The sequence below is a fragment of the Aythya marila genome (assembly GCF_965140915.1).
Source record: "Aythya marila genome assembly, chromosome: 6".
Taxonomy (NCBI): Eukaryota; Metazoa; Chordata; class Aves; order Anseriformes; family Anatidae; genus Aythya; species Aythya marila.
In genome coordinates this window covers 11,617,314-11,639,682 of record NC_139047.1, presented here as the reverse complement: position 1 = coordinate 11,639,682, position 22,369 = coordinate 11,617,314, and the positions used below count along the sequence as shown (strand labels likewise).

General features: G+C 38.8%; 1 protein-coding gene across 4 annotated transcripts in view; it reads right to left on the bottom strand.

Moving 5' to 3' along the window:
- Positions 1-22,369, bottom strand: part of DIP2A (disco interacting protein 2 homolog A) — a 98,223-nt gene that overhangs the window by 58,112 nt on the left and 17,742 nt on the right. For all 4 annotated transcript variants that reach the window (XR_014317810.1, XR_014317811.1, XM_082763639.1 and 1 more), the window contains exons 2-3: positions 14,728-14,799; positions 3,651-3,770 (exon numbers count right to left, since the gene is read on the bottom strand). Coding sequence is in view for 2 of the 4 variants with exons in the window: in XM_082763639.1 (XP_082619765.1) it covers positions 3,651-3,770; positions 14,728-14,799 (192 nt within the window). In the remaining 2 variants the exon portion in view is untranslated. The remainder of the gene's footprint in view (positions 1-3,650; positions 3,771-14,727; positions 14,800-22,369) is intronic.

Genomic DNA, 22,369 nt, shown 5'->3' with positions numbered 1-22,369 from the left:
CAAGAGATAGCTAAAGGACAGGTATTAAGTATATATTTTAATGAAAATTGGAATAGTTTCAAGCATCGGGACTCTAACAATGGCTGCTGCAAACTAGTGTCCCATCTGACTGCATGCCTGTGACAAGGATTGCCAAAAAAAAGAAAAAAGAATATTTTCAGGATGTATCTTAATTATACTATAACATTCAGAGAACGCTGGGATTAACTTTTGAACTGTAAGTAGCACTGTGTATAGACTAGAAGAGAGGTTGTACCAGCTAACTGACCCATTGGGAAACCATGCAAACTAATAACTAGTTTTTATTGATAATTTGACACTTCTGTAAGCAGCCATTAACTCACCGTTGCATCCCTTACACTTCTTGGTGGAACTGGTTTTCTCTTTCATTAAAAACTTCCACTGCAAGTTCTTTAGTTTGTTGTATTTTCTACTGGAATTTTGCATTTACTACTGAAGTGTTGCTTCCCACAATAAGAAAGCAAGTATGACTGGCAAGGCTGATAGAGAAGAGAGGACTGTTGCAGGAACAAGCTCTGTCACATGACATGAAATACAGTATTTTCCACACTGCTATACAGGTGTCACACTTGCACACTGAACAGACCTGTGTATCAGCTGGAATAGACACATCCTTGTAGCCCATTTCAGGCAAGCTGGGAGAACAGGCTGTATACTGCAGCAGTACATCCAACAGGGCATTAGCAGTAAAGACCCAGCTGTTAGAGGCTGAAGAAGAGTTACTAGTAAAAAGTGAGAGTGGAAAGCGAAAGTATAGTTGCTGGGGAAGCATCTTCAGACACCCTAAGGGCTCACCAGTTAACTTCCATGTCTTCTTAGCCAAAACCAGACAACAGTGGGGCTAAAGCAAGAGGAGGAACAGGAGTCTTCACTAGGAATCGGGCATCCTCATGGTAGAACTAGCAGCAGCAACAACAGCAATATAGTGGCTTAAAGTGTCCTCTGAACTGTGGAACACAAGGTACTTAGTGCTTATCAGCCTGCACAAATGCCTGCAAAGTCTCTGCTTTTCTCAGCTTTTCTACCACACTGTTGTCATTTAACAGAGTGCAAATCTAGTTAAAGCACTGTAATGTTAACTGCTGTTCTGGGAACACTTAGGAAATTTATTAGCCTACAGTATTTTTAACCATATTTTCACTGTTGCAAATTTTTGGGTAAGATTTACTGCTTTAAGACAAAAATCTGTGGATGATAAAACTTAGTTAACTTAAATAGAAGACAATTCTGGAAAACTATAAAAAAATCTGCTTGCAGCTAGTAAGTGGCAGATTAATTGCACAAAAAGGCATAATTGTCTTGCTTGCTTATTTAAAATAATTTATGTTGATGGCTCTAAAGTACTATAATTGCTCCAGAAAGAGATCCTGTTCTATAAAAAATTGCATTCCAACCTCATCAGCTACTCTTGCAAAGGACATAGCAGAACTGACGAGATGCAAGGGGGAAGATATAAATAGAAGGCTAGAAGGAAATAAACAGAAAAAGAAACAAGATTCTCCCCCCCTCAAGTCTAAAGAACACATACGGCATGCAACTAACGGAAGAAGCAGTAATGTCCAAAATTATTGCTTAAAGCTGTTCATCTTTCACAACATTGAACATAGAATCATAGAATGGCCTGGGTTGAAAAGGACCTTACAGATCACGCAGTTTCAACTCCCCTGCTCTGGGCAGGGTTGCCCACCACTAGAGCAGGCTGCCCAGAGCCACATCCAGCCTGGCCTTGAGTGCCTTCAGGGATGGGGCATGCACAGCCTCCCTGGGCAACCTGTTCCAGTGCCTCACCAACCCCCGAGTGAAAAGCTGCCTCCTAACAAGTAACCTTAATCTCCCATCTTAGTTTAAAACCATTCCCCCTTGTCCTATCACTAATATGTATGTCATCTGCAAACTTGCTGAAACTAGGCTGCGTGTAGACCAACGAGGTAGAGTTGTACAGATTTACTGAAGGTTAATTTAAAGAAATTTAAATCAACAAGAGCATAGAGATATTATCTCTAGGAAAAGATGAAGCACTGATAGACTAATATTTAAAAGGTACATTCAGAAGCAAATATGCTAGCTGAACTTGTTTAATATCCACCTACGTATAGTAATATGTCTTGCATTGTACAATTAAAGAGACCAATGCTAAACTTCCCCCAAACAATACCAGTAATATGGCAGGGCTGTTTAGTTGCTTTTTGTTTGTTTGCTTTAAAGTATCCTTGGTGCAAATTAAGTAAGGCATCTGAGGCTCTAAAACAGGAAAAGTAGCCATGGAGAAAACATTGCTCTAGTCCCTTTTAGCTCTCCTGGCTAATGGCTCCCAAGTATTCCCTGTTGTAATTGTGCTCTTCTTGCAAATTTTGATGTTGTTAAACTAACAGAAATAAGTGCTACTTAAATGAATTACTTTATATCAGATCCATGACTCAGATTGTAATTTACTTGGAAACTCTTTTTTTCACAAAGTAACTTGGAAATCATGGTTGCAATTCAACCAATCAATCTACTTTTTCAGTGTATATTCAACAGATTCTACTGTTGAAGATACATTTGAAATGCAAAAATAAATTTAAACAACAAATTTGTACATTAGTCAAATTCTCCTTTTGTTAATTTTAATACTAGGTAATCTTCATTGAAATTCAGAAGTTTCTTTGTGCAGCTGACTATATATATCTTTCCAAGGAATCCATATATGTTCCTCAGAACATTTAAGGATCCCATTCATCCTTCAATTATTCATAAAGAACGCATGTAGACATATCAACTCCATTTCTGAAGCAAGGTTTTAAATGTCAGCAATGTAAATATGATCCAATAAACTACCATGATGAAGCAATTGCAATGCAAGGTGACCCAAGATTAACTGGGTCACATGTACCATTATGGTACATGTCATTACTTGCACTCCTCATACCCAAATCCAAGATATATAATTTCCATTGAAAGCAAAAGGAAAAATTCCAGTTAGAAATCCAAAGGTATTTAGCAGAGAAAAGCTTCCAAACACCTGCCTTTTCTTGCTATTGTGACAAGGAATTTCACAGGGAAACTGTATTGTAACCACCTGAAAAGTAACAATGGATACAGGATGTGATGATGACATTGGTATTTTCACATGATTTTCCAAAACAGGTTTGTCACAGTGGTGTCCATTTAAAACTGATGTAGAGTATCCATTGTGACATTTCCCTTTTTTGTGCACTTGTTTTAAACCAGGAAATATTTGAAAGTGAGCTACAGCAAATACTCAAATCCTACAACCTTCCTTTATAAAACATCCCAGCTAACCAAGCAAAATTAAACCCACAGCCCACATACTATATTCTTCTAAACATTTAAGTAATTGTATTAGAGACCGGAAAGCCAATCAACAAACAAGAGAAAAGTGCTAAGCATGGTGTAAATTCACAATAATGAAAAAGTCACAAAGCATGGATACAATTTCTTCCTCTCCCAGTACTTCCTTCATTCCGGATTTGAACAAAAACTCTTGTGTGTAGAAATACATAAAGCTACTTGAAAAATACTCATTAGATCTTCCCTTCCATCTTCCTCTTTAGGCATACATACTACTGTACTGGTAATTTTTTTCTAGTAAAGACAGCTGGTGTTTTAGCTACTTATCTTTTACTTACCAGATCGGAAACGCTCATCCCTTGAGTTAGTAGAACGTGATTTCTGCTGTTTAGACACAGCAGCCGTAGCTTGTGAGGTGCCTGGGACTCTGTTCTCTGCTTGCAGGGATGGATCCACACCTGAAATATAGTTTTCCTTCAATATAAATTCAGGTTTTCACATAAAATATGTGCTCCTCATGTTTAACGTTTTCTACCAGCCCTGACACCTACTTACAAATCCTACTGGAGCCCAAAGTCTGTACCTTTAAAAATCTAATTTTCCATCTACATTTTAAATTCTTTAAACTAAAACCAAATCTGCTGTCAGAGGGTGGTGAAACACTGGAACAGGTTGCTCAGAGAGGTTGTGGATGACCCATCCCTGGAGGTGTTCAAGACCAGGTTAGGTGAGGCCCTGAGCAACCTGATCTAGTGGCTGGCAACCCTGCCCAGAGAGCAGGGGGGTTGGAACTATTTGATCTTAGAGGCCCCTTCCAACCCAAGCCATTCTATGACTCTATGATGAGCATTTCACCCAATAATTATAATTATACATCATACTTGAGGATACTGAAAATACACAATTACACTGCTCTACCTTTTAGATATAACTTGAACCATTCTGTCAAATTCATTTCAGCTTTAAAAACAAGACTGCTAAATTAAGCAAAAACGAGAATGTGCATGTCTGCTTAATCTATACCCATTTAATGGAATAATACCAGAAGAATCACATTTTACAAGAACTCTACAGCTCTCTAATAAACATCTCACAGACATTAAGGGCAGAACTATTCTGTCACCTTCGGCTGTCTAAGAAACAACTCCTCTAATCTAGATTGGCTACTCAGTACAAGAACACAGATCTTTCCACCCCCATAAAAGGTACACAAAATAAAAAGAACCGAACTACTCTCTAGTTGTCTTCTCCACACCTGCCTAGAATAGGACTCTATGGGCTGCCCAGGGAAGTGGTTGAGTCAGCATCCCTGGAGGTATTTGAAAGACATTTAGATGTAGAGCTTAGTGATATGTTTAGTGGAGGACTTGTTAGTGTTAGGTCAGAGGTTGGACTCGGTGATCTCAGAGGTCTCTTCCAACCTAGATGATTCTGTGATTCTGTGACTCTAGGTGGATAACCCAGAGCAGCCCTCTAGGCTGGCTGAATTTCAGAAAGGTGAATCTCAGCTTTATATTCTAGCATAGGAGAAATCAGAAATCAAAGAGGTGGACAGTAACAAATAAATATTCCCTATTACTCCCCATCCACCCAAATAAAGAGACATGCTACTGGCTCCTGGTGCATCTGCAGGGACTACACAAAATTGAATTAGAACAAGGAACTTGCAATTTTATTATCTCTTATATATCTACACATAAGTACAAAACCAAGAACTGAACCCCCTGCAGGTGTTCTGAAGATGCATGTCACACTGAAAGCACTGAGATGCCAGAAAGAACATAAAGGAACAAAGAAGTACTGTAGCTTGCACTGTTTTAAGACTGGTGGATGACAGCAGCCTTCAGAAGTGCAACAGCCACTACAGAACATGTAGAACATCTGTAGCATTATAATGCAGTGGGAATGTGTTTTTTTGTTTGTTTGTTTTTTGTGCTAACCCATCATCAATTTTTGATCAATGTGGCTATTTGAATCAGTGTTGCATTCAATAGCAAACTTTCCTTAAATCATGAAGATCTGTTCCACCAAGTTTACTATGTTTCTAGCCCTTGTACCATACAGGGCTGAGTACTATCTGTCATTCTGGTCTCTGCTTCCCTTGAATAGCTTCTGCCCTCCTGCCTGCTCTCAGTTTTGATAGAACAAGAAGCAGTATTTTCAAAATGTAGCTGTTTACAGATGGTGGCTTTCACTGAAGATGACATTTTAGAAGGATTGCTGCCAGCTTCTTTGGAAGTCAATGCATTACTTTAAAAAGTAAGAAAAGATTCCTCTTTCTCTTGGGGGGTTTCTGTTCCCTCCCCTCTCCCGTAAATGTGTACCAAAAAAGAAATCAACACTCATTAATAAATCTAGCAATTATAAGAGATTTTTATCCAGTAAGACCTTTCAGTAAGACCTGGTCTTTACATTTGAGGTATAAATTTTCAAACAGTATATACCAGTTGTTTCAGCTGATCAAAAGGAACCTTCAAATACTCTCTTTAAATATAATATCCACAGGAAAAGCCTTTTGCCATCTTCCTGACCAAAGCAGTTGCTATACAAGACTTTTCTTAGGTACCTGCTAAGACCACGAGGTAAATGCAGCCTGGAACACTTTCCCCACCCCAACCTGCAGCCAACAGGCAAAACCTCCAGATGTTCAGGATGTCAACCCTGGGTTACCCAGGAGTTCTTAGTGGGAAAAAGAATAAAAATGTATGAGTCTCAGTAATGGAAAAGGAAGTAACATATAATAAACCACACTAACCTAAGTTTTTAGAAGTTAATCCAGCTCCGGAGAAATGCTTGGCTTTTACAATTTACTACTGAAACCAAATAAATTAACCTAATGGAGTTTTCCCACTCTCCAAAAGCAAAACTTTTGAAGTAGGTGACAGACTAACATCAACCGCTTTGACAACAGGGGAAATAACATGGACTAGTAAAGAAACTGAAGTGTTCCAAAGGAAAACAGATGAAGATGGAGCTGAGTAAGGACACAGCTACTACCCAATACAAAGGGTTAATGTTCCCTGAAACACTTTAGCAGATTTATTCTACAAACGGAATTGATTCGATTCATCTAATTCTCAAAGAGTGGTTAAAGCACGTAAGAACTGCATTTTACATTTCATTTGAACAAAAGTTTCACATAACCTAAAGTCAGCAGTCCAGTGAGGTTTGTTGCTCTACAAACAACTTCATATTTCATAAAAAAGACTGAGGCCAGTCACCACCTAAAATCCTGAGCCAAGAAAAGAACAGATGCCAACAGATAACATGATAGTGAAGGTGGTGAAAAGGAGGAGAACAAAGAGGAGCAGCTAAACTGGAAGTCTCCCTAAAATAGACTGCTCATCTATGAAACATTCAAAAAACAGCAATTATTCATTAATAAAGTTCCTACGCAACAATGTGCTTAGTTTTGGGTGATCTTTTCAAGTGAAGTAGGCAACAAAAGAGGGGGAGAATGATTGTGTGCCATTTTTTTCCTTCAAAGGTAGGTTATTAATTGTTAGTGGGGGTAAGAGGCTAATGTCTTATTCAAAACCCCTTGCTTTTTAGCAGGCCTATAGTTCAGTATAGTTCAGCTTAAATCTCTGTTGTGTTGTTTTTCTCTTTTTTTTCTCCCACAACTACATGCCAGAAAAATCCTGTTTCACAAGCTTGGTGAATTTGTTCATTTATTCTGGTTCTGTGTAAATCCCAACCTTAAACTTCAGCAAAAGCAGCTGGATAATTAGGCCAACTCCCTCTATTCACATCGAAAATCTTTACACACAAAACATTTTAAGAGATATAACTTAATGAAACATGATCCACTATCACTGTAGTTTGTCTGTTTTTAACTTAGCCAAAACTAGCAAAAATAAAACGCCATTTTAATGAGGCCACTAGGTATACACTTATTCCAATTAACTGAACAATTTGATTGTACAGGAAGAGATTAAAGTTAATATTTGAATTAGAATTGTTTTTCCATCTACTAACTCTGAAGAATCAAAGATAACAATGACATTTGTAGCAATTTTATTTCATACAAGCAAAAATTATTTTACTGTAACAGCACTGAACAATTGATAGTCAAAGACAGTTGGCTAGCCTTGCTCAGGAATATGCCTAGCTAAACACATCTGTAATCAGATATGCAGAGAGAAAAAATTCAAAAACAAGGCATCAGTAGATATCTCTCATTCAGGTTACAGAGTTAGAGTTTGTGAGCTCTTTGGGGTTAAGTGCTATTTTTGTTGTTGTTGTTTTTTGTTTGTTCGTTTTTGTTTTGTTTTTTAAATGTTTGAACAGAAATCTCAGCACCATGTAGAAATACCTCACCTGAAATTGCACAGAATAGTGAATAGCAACATGAATACACATTTTCCTGCACTTTCTCTGAAGTCCTTATCAGTAGGAAAGTCATATTCTTCAATATATTCATTTCTGAATAAAACAAATGTTGAAGTAATATTTCCATAAACACTGTCTAAAAAGTACACTTGCCGTCCTATAGAAAGGCACCTATATAGCCAGTTGCTCTGGACCATCTACCTTAGACTGCCATAAATATCAACTAACAGATGGCTTTGATGGAACAACTACAACTTATATTCTTAATGTTCACAGAAGCACAGAATATCCCAAGCTGGATCCCACAAAGATCAGAGTCCAAACCCTGGTTCCACACAGGACTACCTAAAAATTAAACTGTATGCCCAAACGATTCTTGAACTCCTGAACACACACTTATAAGACTACTATTTTACTAATGCTAGAGAGAAGCGTTTTGTAAACTATTCTGTATGTTAACAAATATAGCTACAAATAAGTTTTTCATACTTAGCCCCATAACTAGTATGATATGCCTGCACACATCAAAAAAAAAAAAAATTAACCACAGCATACTGCAATGAAGAGAGAAGACCCGGGTTTGAAAGTAAGAAAATTTGTGATTCATAGGCATGTAGTTTCCACTTTAAGAAAAATGAGCAACATATTTTAATGCAAGAAATATGTGACCATGTAGTATGTGAAAACACGTTACTCAATCCTAAGAAAGCTGGGAAGAAAAAAATTCAAATAAAGCAGAAGTTTAAGAGGCATAACCTACACTAGCTTCATTCTGTAGAGAGTAACATTTGAGTAAAGAACATATTACCAAATAAAAACTCCTGTTTAATAGTCAATCCTGAAAAGTTGCCCACTTCTGATTCAAAAAGCTTTATTCTTCATATCTAGCAAAAGCACAGACTTTATTGCTAAAGGACTTTCCTGGGCAACCTTCCTGGGGAATCTACCTGCAGAACAGCTGCCCTATCACATTTTTCATTCACCTGCATCAGACATGATGTCTTAACATCAATCTCAACATTTTTAAAGACTTCTCAACATCTCAGCAAACTCTTATTTGAAACGACTATTAAGCACTCAAATTTAATTATCTTTGCAGAAACACTGATCCCCAAAATCATCTCCCCAAAGTAATTTCAGTTCTAAATTGATAGAATACTCCTGAAAGATTCAACTTTTCTAAGTTTTAAAGGTAAATTGAAAAGTAAAGCCAAAGCAGTTAAAATAGCATGGCAACAAATCACTCATCTTGGTTTTCCTTGCATTGTCACACAGTTATATACCATGTTTCCAACCATCCGCTGTCTACAGAATATGATGTAGCACATTAAAGAGCTTTGCAGAGAGGACAAGGGAAGAGGAGGCTGAAGCTTTAGGTTCTTTGTATGCCATTATACTGTTTTGCTGCTGTTGAACTGGCTCTGCAAATTAGAAAGGAACAAAACATGTTCAAAGCACTGAAAGACAGGGAAAGGTGTATGACAAGGCAGAAAATAAAACAAGGGTAGGAAACAGCTGGTCAGGCTCTAGGCCAACCTCTCAGTCCTGCTCCAGTCCCCCCTCTGCTGTCCTGTCCCCTCTGTACCCGGCTCTGCCCAGAGACCATGGCTGGCTATCCAGCCTGCAGCATGCTGCTTTCCTTACTGCCCCTGGCACCCCCAAGCCAGCCTGTTGCTGCTACTCTTCAGTGCATCCCCTCCTCTCCTGCCCTGGTTTCCACCCCACTTCTCTGTGATCCAAGACCTACAGAACTTCACACAAGTGGTGCTCACACAAGGATCTGACCACACTAGGGGAGGTTTTTGCCAAGGAGTGCAGTACTTCGCAGTTTCCTCTCTACTTTTGCCAGCCCTTTTTGCCAGCAGGAGTTTCAGGAGCTTCCCAGATAAGAGACAGATCACCTATAAGAATAGGTAAGGTCCTTCCTGACAGGGTTCTCAGCCCTTTGATAACATAAGCAAGGAGCAAGGGCAGGGCCAAGCATGCTGGAAATACTCTCACCTTCCCCATTAATTGTTACTCTAGAGCATTTGACCATTTGCTCCTGATTACATCAAAAGGTTTAGGCCAAGACATACAGTTTGCACTGCTGCTAAATCCCAAACAAAATATTTTTAGCAGAAACATCCATACAGAATATACCACCCTTAAAAAACATGATTACTAAGCTCTGTGCTATGTAGGCAGACTTAGCCATCAGGTACTTAGGTGGCAACCATCAACTTACTACCAAATGAACCATGGCAAAAGATGAATTGATTGGACTTGATTCCTGAATTTGATTACTTGAGAACCACCTGGAGGACTGATTTCTGTTTGTTGGTTTTTTTTTTGTTTGTTTGTTTGTTTGTTTCATATTCAGAGAGTGAAATTGCAAACATTTTGTTTCTTCCACTGGCAGGGAACTCAAAAACATTTTCTGTACCTAGAAGGATAACAGCTAGACTGGTGGTAGGATTAAAAAAAAATCTATGAAAATTTGATTTACCACAATAAAAAGTCAATCCAATAGCCCAATTTCCACATTCAACTCCCAAAACAACGTAGTAGGATATTTGACCATAAAGGTTTCCCATTGCATTACTAAAATCACTTAATTAAAAAGGCAAACGAAGAGTAATCTCTTGCTATTTTCAGGAACTGTTAACAGTCAAGCTATAAACAGCTCTTCAGCTAGCCCACCTGATCACATTTAGTTTTCATATATTTAATTTCAACTAATTACACTAAGATCGAATCAAATTAGCCTATTAAGATCTGGACATAATTTGATCAGAGCTGTTATGCCTGAAATACGAAATAGCAGCTTTTAATTCAGTAGCATCAAGAAAGACAACCGCACTTTTTGTTTTGTCCATAAAGAAATTATGTATGCTATCACAGACTCCAAAGCACCAGAGCAAATTGCACATTCCTTCAACAAGGAGCTAGAGAACAAAGTGTTGTAAGGTTTGTGAATCTATTCTAATAGAATCCATTCTAATAGAATTACTAGGATGAAAAAACATCAAGCAGAAATACATAAATAAGTTACAGTTACGTAGAAAAAGTGTGTGTCCTTGCTATCAGCAGAAACATTTTTCCGAGACCTTTTTTTTTCAGAAAGTTCCAATTACTGCAGTCTTAAACCCAGTTTCCTACATTAGCTATGTCTTAATCTCAGTATAACATGCCTTTCCACTCAGCACAGCTAACAATGTGCACTCATTCTTTATCAAGTTGCCAAAACTCTTGTAGTATAAGAAGTAAGTCCTTTATTTTCTATACTTCATATGAGCATTAGCCAAAACAAAAGTCCTTTAACCTTGTAAATAACCACTGGAAGAATAACTTTTTCCTTTAGTGTAAATTCCTCAAATCAGAACAGAAGGCCTGCTTCTTTAGCAAACATGATGAACCTAGTTCTTCAGAGAAGCCTGGGCCCCAGGCTTTTAGAATAGGTTTAAATAGGTTTAAAAGCACGTATCGGCCTTACCAGTAACAGCAGACGCAATGATTACCTGCCCAGCATGTGAGCATGCACACTGCAGTTGGCCAATGGCCCAAAGTCTTAAGATCCAGTTAAGATCCAGTTAAGTCTTAAGATCCATAAAAGAGAGAAGAGGTTCAACAAGATCAGGATCACAAAGACATTCTACTTCCATTAGCAGACCTAATGGAGGAAGGAATTTTCCATGTGAGAAGACATCAACCTAATGAAGAGGAATGCTTCCATATATGTGTCTGCCCTATCAGACAGATACTTTTGATTTGATAGATATCTCTCTGGGAGCAAGAATCCCACTGAAAAAGGAAACTACTGTGTTAGGTGTTTCTACTGTGAACCACCTGTGAAGATTTCTGACAGTACCAGGATTTTACGGTTGCTTTCCCTGCTCAGACAGTACCAAAGAATTAGTCAGAATATAGTAATTAACACTAGGTTTAAGCACTTAGGAAAACTCTAAACAAGCTAGAAAAGTTGGCTGGTATTCCTATCTAGAGGCTTGCTTATGAAAAGTCCTTTGTCAAACCTCTCAGCTGCTAAACTAATATGCAACTAATTCCTATTTGCCATTACCACACCCATCTGAAAACATTTTAAGGAGTTTTGCAATATGATTCTTTGGGGCAGCCATCCAACTTACATAACCTGTTTTATATTGAGGAATAAACTCTTTCCCTAATCTCCCTGTAAATAAATCCTCCCCCATCTTTTGACTATGCATTGGTGCCAAAGTAGCTGTACTGGGGTCTGGCTGGGATGGAGTTAATTTTCCCTGCAGTTGCTCATAAAGTGTTGTGCTCTGCACTTGTAGCTAGAACTGCATTGGTATCACCTCCCAGCAGCTGACCTAAACCAACCAAAGAGATATTCCATGCCATATGATGTCACACTCTGCAAGAAAAGGGGAAAAAGGGGAAGGAAAGGGGGGGGCTCTCGTTATGAAGACATCTGTCCTGCCAAACAACCGCTATGCATATTGAGGCCCAGGTTCCCAGGTCACGGCCAATCATTGCTCATTGATGGGAAGTACAGAATTCTTTTTTCCTCTGTGCTTCTGCACAGCCTTTGCTTGTTTTTGTTTCTCTCTTCCTTTTCCCTTTAATTAAATTATCCTTATCTCAATCCATGAGCCCTTTTATTTTTTTCTTTACAGCATACTTTCTTCTCCCCCTCTTCTGAGGAGGAGGGGGAGTGATAGAGCGGTTGAGGTGGAGTTTAACCACCCAGCAAGGTAAAACCACCACAGTCGTTCATTTGTTTTCAAGAATACCTAAATGAGAAAAAAAGAGGTAACACGTAAGATTTGAGGATTTTAAATGACCAAAACAAAAGAAAGCCAAAAACGGTAAATCTAGAGCAGAGGAAAACTGCAAAGTAAATCATATAAAAAATTGTGCAGAAAAACACTATCTTTTATTAGAACCAGTAATAGTTGGGAAGAATTAGACAAGTAAAAGAGGAAAAAAAATATTTCAGATTTATCATACAATCCCTGTGTTTCACTTTTACCAGACCTACCAGCTAGTAGAATACTTCTCTCCTTAAAGAAACCTTGATGGTAGAATTCCCTTTTATTATATGGCTAGCAAGCGATACTCCCACTAGCAATATTCCCACTCACTATACTCTAAATCTACTCCCCTTTTGTTTAAAAACTGCTACCCCTTGTCCTATCGCTACACACCCTGGTAAAGCATCTCTTCCCATCTTTCCTTTCATACCTTCCTTTAGGTACTGGAAGGCCACAGTAAGTTCTCTGCAGAGCCTTCTCTTCTCCAGGCTGAACAACCCCAATTCTCTCAACCTCTCTTTGTAGGAGGGGTGCTCCAGCCTTCTGGTCACCCATCCTCATGGCTTTCCTCTGGACTCACTAATAGATCTATGTCTCTCTTGTATTGGAAACACCAGACCTGGGTGCAGTACTCTGGGGAGGTCTCACAAGAGTGGAGTATAGGGGGAGAATCGCCTTCCTTGACTTACTGGCCATGCTTCTTTTGATGCAGCCTGAGATATGATTGGCTTTGTTGGCTCATTTCTTATTGTAGCAGATTTGTTTCTGTACCTACCAAGAGACATGACACCTTGGTGATACTTGAAGCAGACTAGCTCACAATGGAAAACATCCATATTTTAACAGTTCCCTTCACTAGATGTCTTATCAATAACGTGAACAGATATCCTTCAAGAGATGCACGTACTTTTTACAAGAAGTCAGTTCTCTAACTACAAAACACTCTCCAGATTTGTCAGTCCATCCATTATTCTATTTAATTCACTGTAAAAATATTTGAAAGAACTGACATACAGAGGGCCAGGTAATATTTCATTAGACTACTGACATGACTGAAGTAATCAAACTTCCAAGACCTTCAAGTTGAAGACTTGGCATCTCAGAAAGAGCAGCTTCATCGTAGTTAATGAAAAAATGATCCAATGTGTTCTGCTAATCCAAACATATTCATAAAGTTGATTAGTCAACTTCACATCAAGAACATTTATATATTAGATCAGACATGCGCTACCCCCTCAACACTAAAAAAGCTAACAGGAACACACTGTTATGCATTGTGGCTGATTACAACCATGTAGCTGATCCAGAACAAATCTTTTATTGGATGTTTCAATGCAGATCCACTACGGACTGCAAAAATATGGTCTCAAAATGTAGGAATTACATGTACCTTCAAGTCAATAAAGGTCTTTTTTGTCATCTCAGAATTCGACAGCAATATATGTATTTATATATATATATATTTTAAATCTCATTTCTTCTGCTTTGGCTTGGAATTCTTTTTGAGTTATAATAAAAAACCAATTCCTAAGAGGCTTTTAATATTCTTTAAGAGAGCATCTATTTTTTTTTTAAACCAACAGACTTATCCTCAAGAAAACCTAAAGACAAAGTTGGAGGTCAAGTGCAAGTTTTATACATCTTCAGTCTGCAGTGCAAGAGCAACTACCAACAGGACTTGTGTTCCAGCTCCTTTACCAGCTTCAGAGCCCTTCTACGGACATGCTCCAGGGCCTCGATGTCCTTCTTGTAGTGAGGGGCCTAAAACCGAACACAGTACTCGAGGTGTAGTACCAGAGCTGAGTACAGGGGGACGATCACCTCCCTGCTCTTGCTGGCTGCACTATTCCTGATACAAGCCAGGATGTTGTTGGCCTTCTTGGCCACCTGGGCACACTGCCAGCTTGTATTCAGGCGAGCATCAGTCAGCATCCCCAGGTCCTTTTCTTCTGCACAGCTTTTGAGACGCTCTGCCCCAAGCCTGTAGTGCTGAATGAGGTTGTTGTGGACAAAGTGCAGGACCCAGCACTCAGCCATGTTGAACCTCACCCTGTTGGCCTCTGCTCATCGACCCATCCTGTCCAGTTCCCTCTGCAGGACCTTCCTACCCTCCAGCAGATCGACACTTTCCCCCAGCTTGGTGTTAAAAAACATTGCAGACCTCTTTTTTTTCCCACAAAAGTAGCCCTTCTTTACTAACAGTTAGATGCTATGTCAATCAAATGTTACTAATTCTTAAAGATAACTTTTCCATTACATATTTTCATAGATTTATTGTAAAAGGTGTAACTTATGAGTCTCTTACCTTGAATTAGTGGTATGTACCGTGCTAACAGCTTTGCTCTTTTCTTTTCATAGCCTTTCTGAGTGATGTCTCCTAAAGAAACAAAGAAATAAATTCATATTGTTTGGAACAGTACTTAAATAAACCTCATTTTCATAATAGCTATGAATAAACTCATTAGCTTTGGAAAAGTCACATTAGCAGTAAAGAACTCAGCATGTGTGGTGGTTGTCAGAGAAACAATTCATGGCCATGTACACACCCATGCAGCGTTCCTTGCCCACATATAAGTACAAGTGTCTTAAATCTTAGAGCTATACAGTACAGGAATAATTATTTTGTCTGCAGCGCTGCATTGAACCTGGTTCTAGATATATTTGCCATAATGCAGGACGCAGCCTAAGAGATTTGCAGCGTAATAGAAGCCATTGAAGATAACAAACCTGATTCTGCATGCTTTTGTGGCATCAGAAACTCTCCCTGTAACAAGACTTAAGAGACCACGCTTTTGGATACTTGTGCAAGACCTTTCAAAACTAGATTGTACCACTCACTCTGCCTTCAAATTCTAGGAGGCAGTAAGCTGCTCCTAGCAGTAGGTTTTATTCACATTTGAAATCTGGTGTCTAATTGTAAACTTGTGTTGTGGTCTTCACTGTTAAGACACGATGCATCTTTTCACATAGAATAAAAGGAAAACTTCTACATAACCCCAAATAAGTTTAGGACCTTTCAGAATCTGGTACTTCCTTGATTCTACTAACCAAACAAAAAGGGTTCATGCACTGCTAATGGAAAGCTTAACAAGTTGTTTTTATTTTTAAAATTAACGAGCTTCGCCCATTTTCTAGACTGCAGCGTAGAGATGAAAACAGTGATCACAAACAAGCTTAAAACCACTCTCACTCTCAAAATTCACACTTTCTCAAAGGCTTGCAGAACTCAAAACAACTTTTATTCATTCATTGGATATTATGAAAAAAAAAATCTCCCTCTGTATTTCCAATGTTCCTCAGGTATTTGTCTTAAAACATAAGTTTGGTTTTAAATACCATCCGCAGCTGTATGTGTTCTAAACATTTCCTCAAACATCCATCCATGTCCCTCCTACATTAGCAATCACCATTAGCAATCAGTAACAAAAATAAAGTAACTTAAATCCCACCAATTACATGAATATGCACCATTTAGAGTTACTGACAGTGTACAAAAAAAACAATCAATGAGAGCTTGAAGATATTGCTAAAAACAAACAAACAAAACCCCACAGAGGTAGGTCACAGAATGCCTCAGTCCCTGCAGGTACCTCACATTGCAACCAAACAGAATGTGCCACTTTTTACTCAGAAACCTGCGTAAATGCTTCATATCAAATCACTTTTGCTAAGCAGAGAAGTTTTTAACAGAAAATATGTGGAAACATAATTATGTATATTTAATATTATATATCATTATGCAATTATATAAAAATGTGACGCAAAAACGAAACCTAAACAAAACCACAAATGCACAGTCAGATGCGTCTCAGTATAGATCATGAAAATGACAAAATATGTTCTTTAAATAAGTCATTTCTACAAAGAAGGAAGGAAAATACCAGAGAAAAAGATGTATCATTTTCAGTGGTGGCGGTAAGAAAACATCGAAGAAGCACAAGCAGGAAGAACAGTATCTTAAAACACAAGTAATTTGAAGACCAAAGCAATCTCTCAGTAAATTCTTTATGTGACAAAAGCTGTGCATAATACAAATTTTCCATACCGCAACTTCATTGAGGACAGTCATTTTCACAGCTCCATAAAGGATTCAATCCTTAAATCAAACCTCTGCGCAGATCAGCTACCTTGTCAGGCATCACCCAGCTGAAGAGGTATGGTGTAGAAGCAGCAGCTCAGAAGACAGGGTTGGAAAGAAAGTCTCATTTAAACAAGAATCTCAAACTTTTGCTTCCCACTGCATTTGAAAATTCATTGATTTTAGTGGATAAAAAAAGAATGCTGACTCTAAGCATTTTCCTTGAATCGTGTTAGGAAAAGTCTAAAGTCAAAAGCATCTCCGTAGACTTTTCAGCCCCACCGGCAGGTCAGAGAAGCTTAACAAGGATTTCTTTCTTCCTTTCTCAAAAGCTCAGCGGTGGGATCCTCCCCAACAATCACTCCCCACCCCCTTGCCCGCTATGGTGCAGTGGGATTAACCCACTTTATTTGGCTTCTTTGTAATCCCTGTCTCTTCCCAAAAGAGATGCTGAGCCACATCTGGTACATCAGGGCCACAGCTGCTGTCATTTAGCCTCACTTTCTCCCTAGTTATTAGATGACACAAAAGCAATCTGAGGTTTCTCAGCCTCATTGAACCAGCTGGGAACACCACAGAGTTAGGCAGTGGTTTGGATGGTTTGAGCTATCAGTACCCTGCCTGGGATACCTGACATATTTTAAAATATGTCAGAGGCTCCAACAAAATTAATCTAAACAAAGATGAAAATGTTGAAGTGATCCATAACCATTATTTCCTTAATTTGTGCACAAAGAATCTATAATGTAGTTACCCCAAATCCATTCAGGCATATAGCTGCTGATTAAGGGAGCCAAGCTCCTTTGTGGCTTCAGCTCTGTGCACTGAGGAGTCCTAAGAAGCTTCTGCTGGATAAGGAACAGTCAGAGACAGGAGAAAAGCTCTTGGAAAGGTGAGCTTGCTACTAATTGAGCAACTTCTCCAGTCCTTAATCAGTAGTTTGCACTTAAATTCTTGCTGGGAGCAGCTCTAAGTAGTGTGAGAGCACAGTACTTCCTATGGATGAGGAAATGGCTCCTGGTGGACGATCTGCAGAGGTCAATGGAGACATTTCTGAACAAGATGACTGGATTAAACATACAGATCGAAAGAAAAATGTTTTCTCTTGCAAGTCTAACATCTTTAAGGATTCCACAGTTTAGTATGGATTGTGATGGCAAGCACATTTACAATCTCAGGACTATCATCTATTGACAAATCACTGCAGAAGCTTTTACCACTTCTTCATTATAAAGTGGAAGTCAACAGTGTGAATACTGGCACTGCCAGAAGAGATGGTTCTTTGGTGGTTTGAACAGGCAGGCAAGTTGCCTATCTGAAACATAACACAGAAGTCACCTGTGCAAAAATGTTACGTAAATGTCCAGTGTTTCTGGGAACAGGCTGTCACCATATTTGGAGCATTGATGGGATGGGAGAACTGATCCAGCAATCATCACATTCTACTTCTTAGACACGCTTGGGTAAGTATTTGTTAAATGAAACAACTTGAAGTTTTATTTTACATAATTCTAGAGTATTAAAAAAGGAACAGTGCATTGCTACTTGATTTTGACTTACTTCAAAATCAAACAAAAATAATCAAGGAAGATATAATTACTCTGGCATCTGTGATTTTTGTCCATTGTGAAAGCACGGCATTTCTAAGAACTACGACGAGAATCAACAATCAGAAAAGCCAGCAACACTTCGTGTCACAGCTGGGAAATCAAAAGGTGTCTCTGACAAACACTGAACCATGCAGACTGTGGAAGAAATGGCCCGGTTTCTCACACTGTCTGTCCTCCACTGTAAATAATGTAGCAACCAGTCCTGAAGAAATTGCTGATGACAGAAGCATGTAGGAAAAGAAAACAGAGCAGCTCTGCAGCTCTCAGTGCTACTTCACAAGTCATTATTTATTTCTTCTGCCAGTCAGCATTGGGGGTAGACAGGGTACAGAGTCAGGCAGGGTAGAGGAAGGTTAAATAACTAGATCTCAAAAGCAATCTGGCAAGTTTCCAGGCGCAGTCAGTCTGTTTAATGCATTGATAATACATGGCTCCAGTAAATCCTCAAGCTCACTCCACAGAGAGACGGAAAAAGCCCAATTTCTGCCACTTTCCTTCTATTCCATTAGGGCTCTTTACAGAATAGAGAAAGAGATTGATAGATGTCAGCTACCTCTGTAGGTATACCAGGCTGACATTGGCTCCTGCCCTTATAATTATTAAAAATTATAGTTTTAAATAGTCCTGTTTTTAAAAAGTTGAGAAGCTTCCCTTCAATGAAACACAATCTTACCTACTATTGCACCAGAAGATGAAATTAAGAACTATTTTCATTACGTTCCTGTTAAGTTACAAATCTGAATTTCCACACAGACACGAGCTTCAAAATACAATGCATTTCCAAACCACTGCAACTTCATCAGGCATTTTTAAGTATGAAAACTCTTTTTGAATCACTCAACTGATGTATTTTGTGAAATTATTATAATCTTCACCCAGAGTTTATAAATGCAATTTATCAAACCAGATCCAGCTTTCCTATAGCATTATGACATAGATCATGAGTATCCCTGTCTCCTCTTACAAGCTGAAGAAAGTTACATGCATCAATATATACCCTTGGTATGTATTATTGACTGTCATCAAGAACTACACCAGCAGCATCACGTTGACATTTTTTCCCAGCACAAACTTTGGAAGTGTTAGTACTTCTAGAAAAACAGTATTGACATCAGAAAGAACCTAGCAATTTACCTTTCTCCAAGTAGTCACATATTTTTCATATCTGCTCAAATTAACAGCTCAGACTCAACCTTCACTTGCTCGGGATATGAATTGCAGGTAAAAGACTAATCAAGAACGGGGGGTTCAGTTATTTTCATCTACAAAAATGATATTCCATTGCAAATTTTTATTTGCTACTCAAGAGTTACAAACACTCAAATACAGTATTTTTCAGTGCTGGAATTGTAACTAGTGATATGGTTTTATACCTTGCTACTTCAAAGATTAAAAGAACCAACTTGTACTGAGTTTGAGGTTACTAAGGACTACAAATAAGTAATGGATTCAGCCATATACTTTATGTTGCCTCTAAACCTACTTTTCAAGCTACTTATCTACTTACCTTTATTACTCTCACTGTAATCTAAAATTTTAGTATTCAGATGACAATTGCTTGAGATAAATAAAGTGTCTATAATCAGGCCAAACCTAGGAAGTCTAATAAAAATGTTTCTATTCAGGAAGTAGCCCTATTTATAATTGCATTTTTAATGTCCCAACCTTGAATTGCTTTTTAGATAACTCTGAGTGACTTTTAATCTTCCTAGTTTCTTACAATCACATCACTAACTTCAAAGACCACTTTTTCAGAGATCCCTTGCAATCCTACAATGCAGTACTTGGTCCTTAAAGATAAACAATGTTCTAAAGTCTTCTGTATTCATATGTACCTCATCCTGTCCTAGGATATACTCATCTATTGTCTGCTTGTTGCCTGTGTTACTCAATGCATCCTAATTCATTCAAAGGATACATTTAATGGATCTTTCTGAGCTGTGGAGTATTCCTGGTAAGCCTCCTAAATCTTTCTCCTCCATTTCTCAAGCAAAGCCTTCCTGAAATGTTTCCTCTTCTCCTTCTCTTTCTAGTACCACTGAAAGAAATTAACATCAGAGTAATTCAGGCTCAGAGAGACCCTAAGATATCTCTAGTCCAACCTCCTGGTAAAAGCAGGAAAACTAAAAGGTCAGATTGGGTTGCTCAGGTATTTATATAGTCCTGAAAACCTTCAAAAACAAAAACTGCACATCCTCTCTGGGTACTCCAATTGCCCTCAGGGTGAAAAAGGGCAATCCTAATCCTTCTCCATATCTCCTGCCAGATCCAGTCCTGCTTCATTTCAAGTCCACTGCCTCCCACCCTCCCTGCATGTGCCACTGTGAAGAGCCTGACTCTATCTTCTGGATGATCTCTTCAAAGATGAGGGACAACAGTTCAAAAATCTCCACTAGAATCCCTCCACCCCCTTCTCAAAGCCTCACGCATGCAAACTGCCCTCAGCTGCTGATTTAAAGTTGTCTCACTCCAGTGGACTAGGTTAAACATTCCCAATTACTGCTGAAAAAGAGCATCTTCTGTGCCTTCCCTATGTACAACAGGGAATTCCTTTAAGTATTTCTACCTTTCCCAAATTATTTGAGAAATCTGTAATTTTGATATGATAATAATCTATACTACTTAGGATTCCTTCATCCTTAATCTACTTATTCTTTCAGTCTCAGTGGGTCACATATTTATTCTGCTCGGTAGCTCCAAATTTCTAACTCATGTAACCTGACATCAATTTCATTCTTCCCTTTCCTAATTCATCTTTATAGTTGCTTTTGATAGGCATAAAAAATGGGCAAAGTTTTTAACCAAAGTCTCCTGCACATCACGATAATCTGCCATCCTTGAAGGACTGTAAATCTCTCCACAGGCACATGTTCTTTTGTGAACTGGAATATCCAACCAAGTACTACGTATCTTTCAAAAAATGCTTTGATGTTTCTGCGCTCTGAACCCAGGCACGACAACACTTGTAACTATAGAAGAAGGGATGAGGAGGTATTCTATATTGCTCATAGCATTTTCTCCCATCTGCCTCCAGATACGGAGAATAAAATTGCTTTAGCTCTTAAAATCTGCCGATATTAAACCTCTGTTTTCATGGCAGCCAGTTTCTTGCTTTCTTGAGTCTGGGAAACAGCTCTTCCCAAATCAGGTTGGAGACGATGATAACTACTTAGACAACTCTCTGTATTGCCACAGCCTGTTTTTCCAAACCACAGTGTTTCCTTTCTGCCAACTCCCCAATATGGATCTTGTACAAAGGAAGTCTGACTTCAGGTAACAAAGACAAGAATATTCACCCACTGTTGATCAGCACTGGGAGAGTGGCCGAAATATTGCAGCACAAAACCATGTCTCAAAAGACCACAGACTTTCTCTCTCTCAAAATACACTTGCAGGTTCAACAGCAGCAAGAGGCAGGTGAAGATTCTAAAAGTGACCAGGTACTTAACAGAAGGTAGTGAGTGTAGTAGCTAAGGAAGTTCCTAAGCCAAGTCCGAAAGACAACGAAGGAAATAGCATTCAAGGAAAACACTGAAGAAAACCAATGAGGTTACTGCTGCTGAAAGACCCAATAGTTCTGCCTACATCCCCCAGTCACTGCATCTTCCCAGCTTTAGAGCTCGTGCAATCACAAAGTACATGGAATTAAACACAAACCTGGCAAGTTTAGAAAAAGCCAGGATGATTCACTTAGTGCCAGGTGAGCTGCTAGGTCTTCTTCCTTCCTACAGATCCTAGATCCTCTTTTTCACTTTTGACATCTGCCTACAATGAAATATCAATAAACTACAGAGAAAATGTAACTGTACTAGAACAGTTATGAGTGCCAAAGTCAGGCAAACTCATTCAAGAGGTTTTCATTTTTCTTCTTTAACACGTGCGATCACCATCTTTCTCGTGACCATACCATACTGCTTTATCCAGAGCTTGTATCATATTTGGTCTGCAAGTTTGGTGCTGTTACTAATACAAGCGCTGTTGAAAGGACATTGAAATGTGCAGAAAATTGCTTCAGTTCACTAAGAGGGTGGCTGAAGAGGGGTGTGGCAGCAAAACTATTTTTCACCCTGGCAAGCAGGCAAAAGGTGCGGCTGAATGAGACAGGATTGTGGCTGGAAGAGACCAACCTGCTCCCCTTCAGCATGCCCTGAACCACAGCTTCTGCTACAATGCTGCACCAGCATTCAGACCCTTCCAAAGCCTGGCTGAGCTCACCAACCCTGCAAAATATATTACATATATTTGAGAAAAAATTAGGT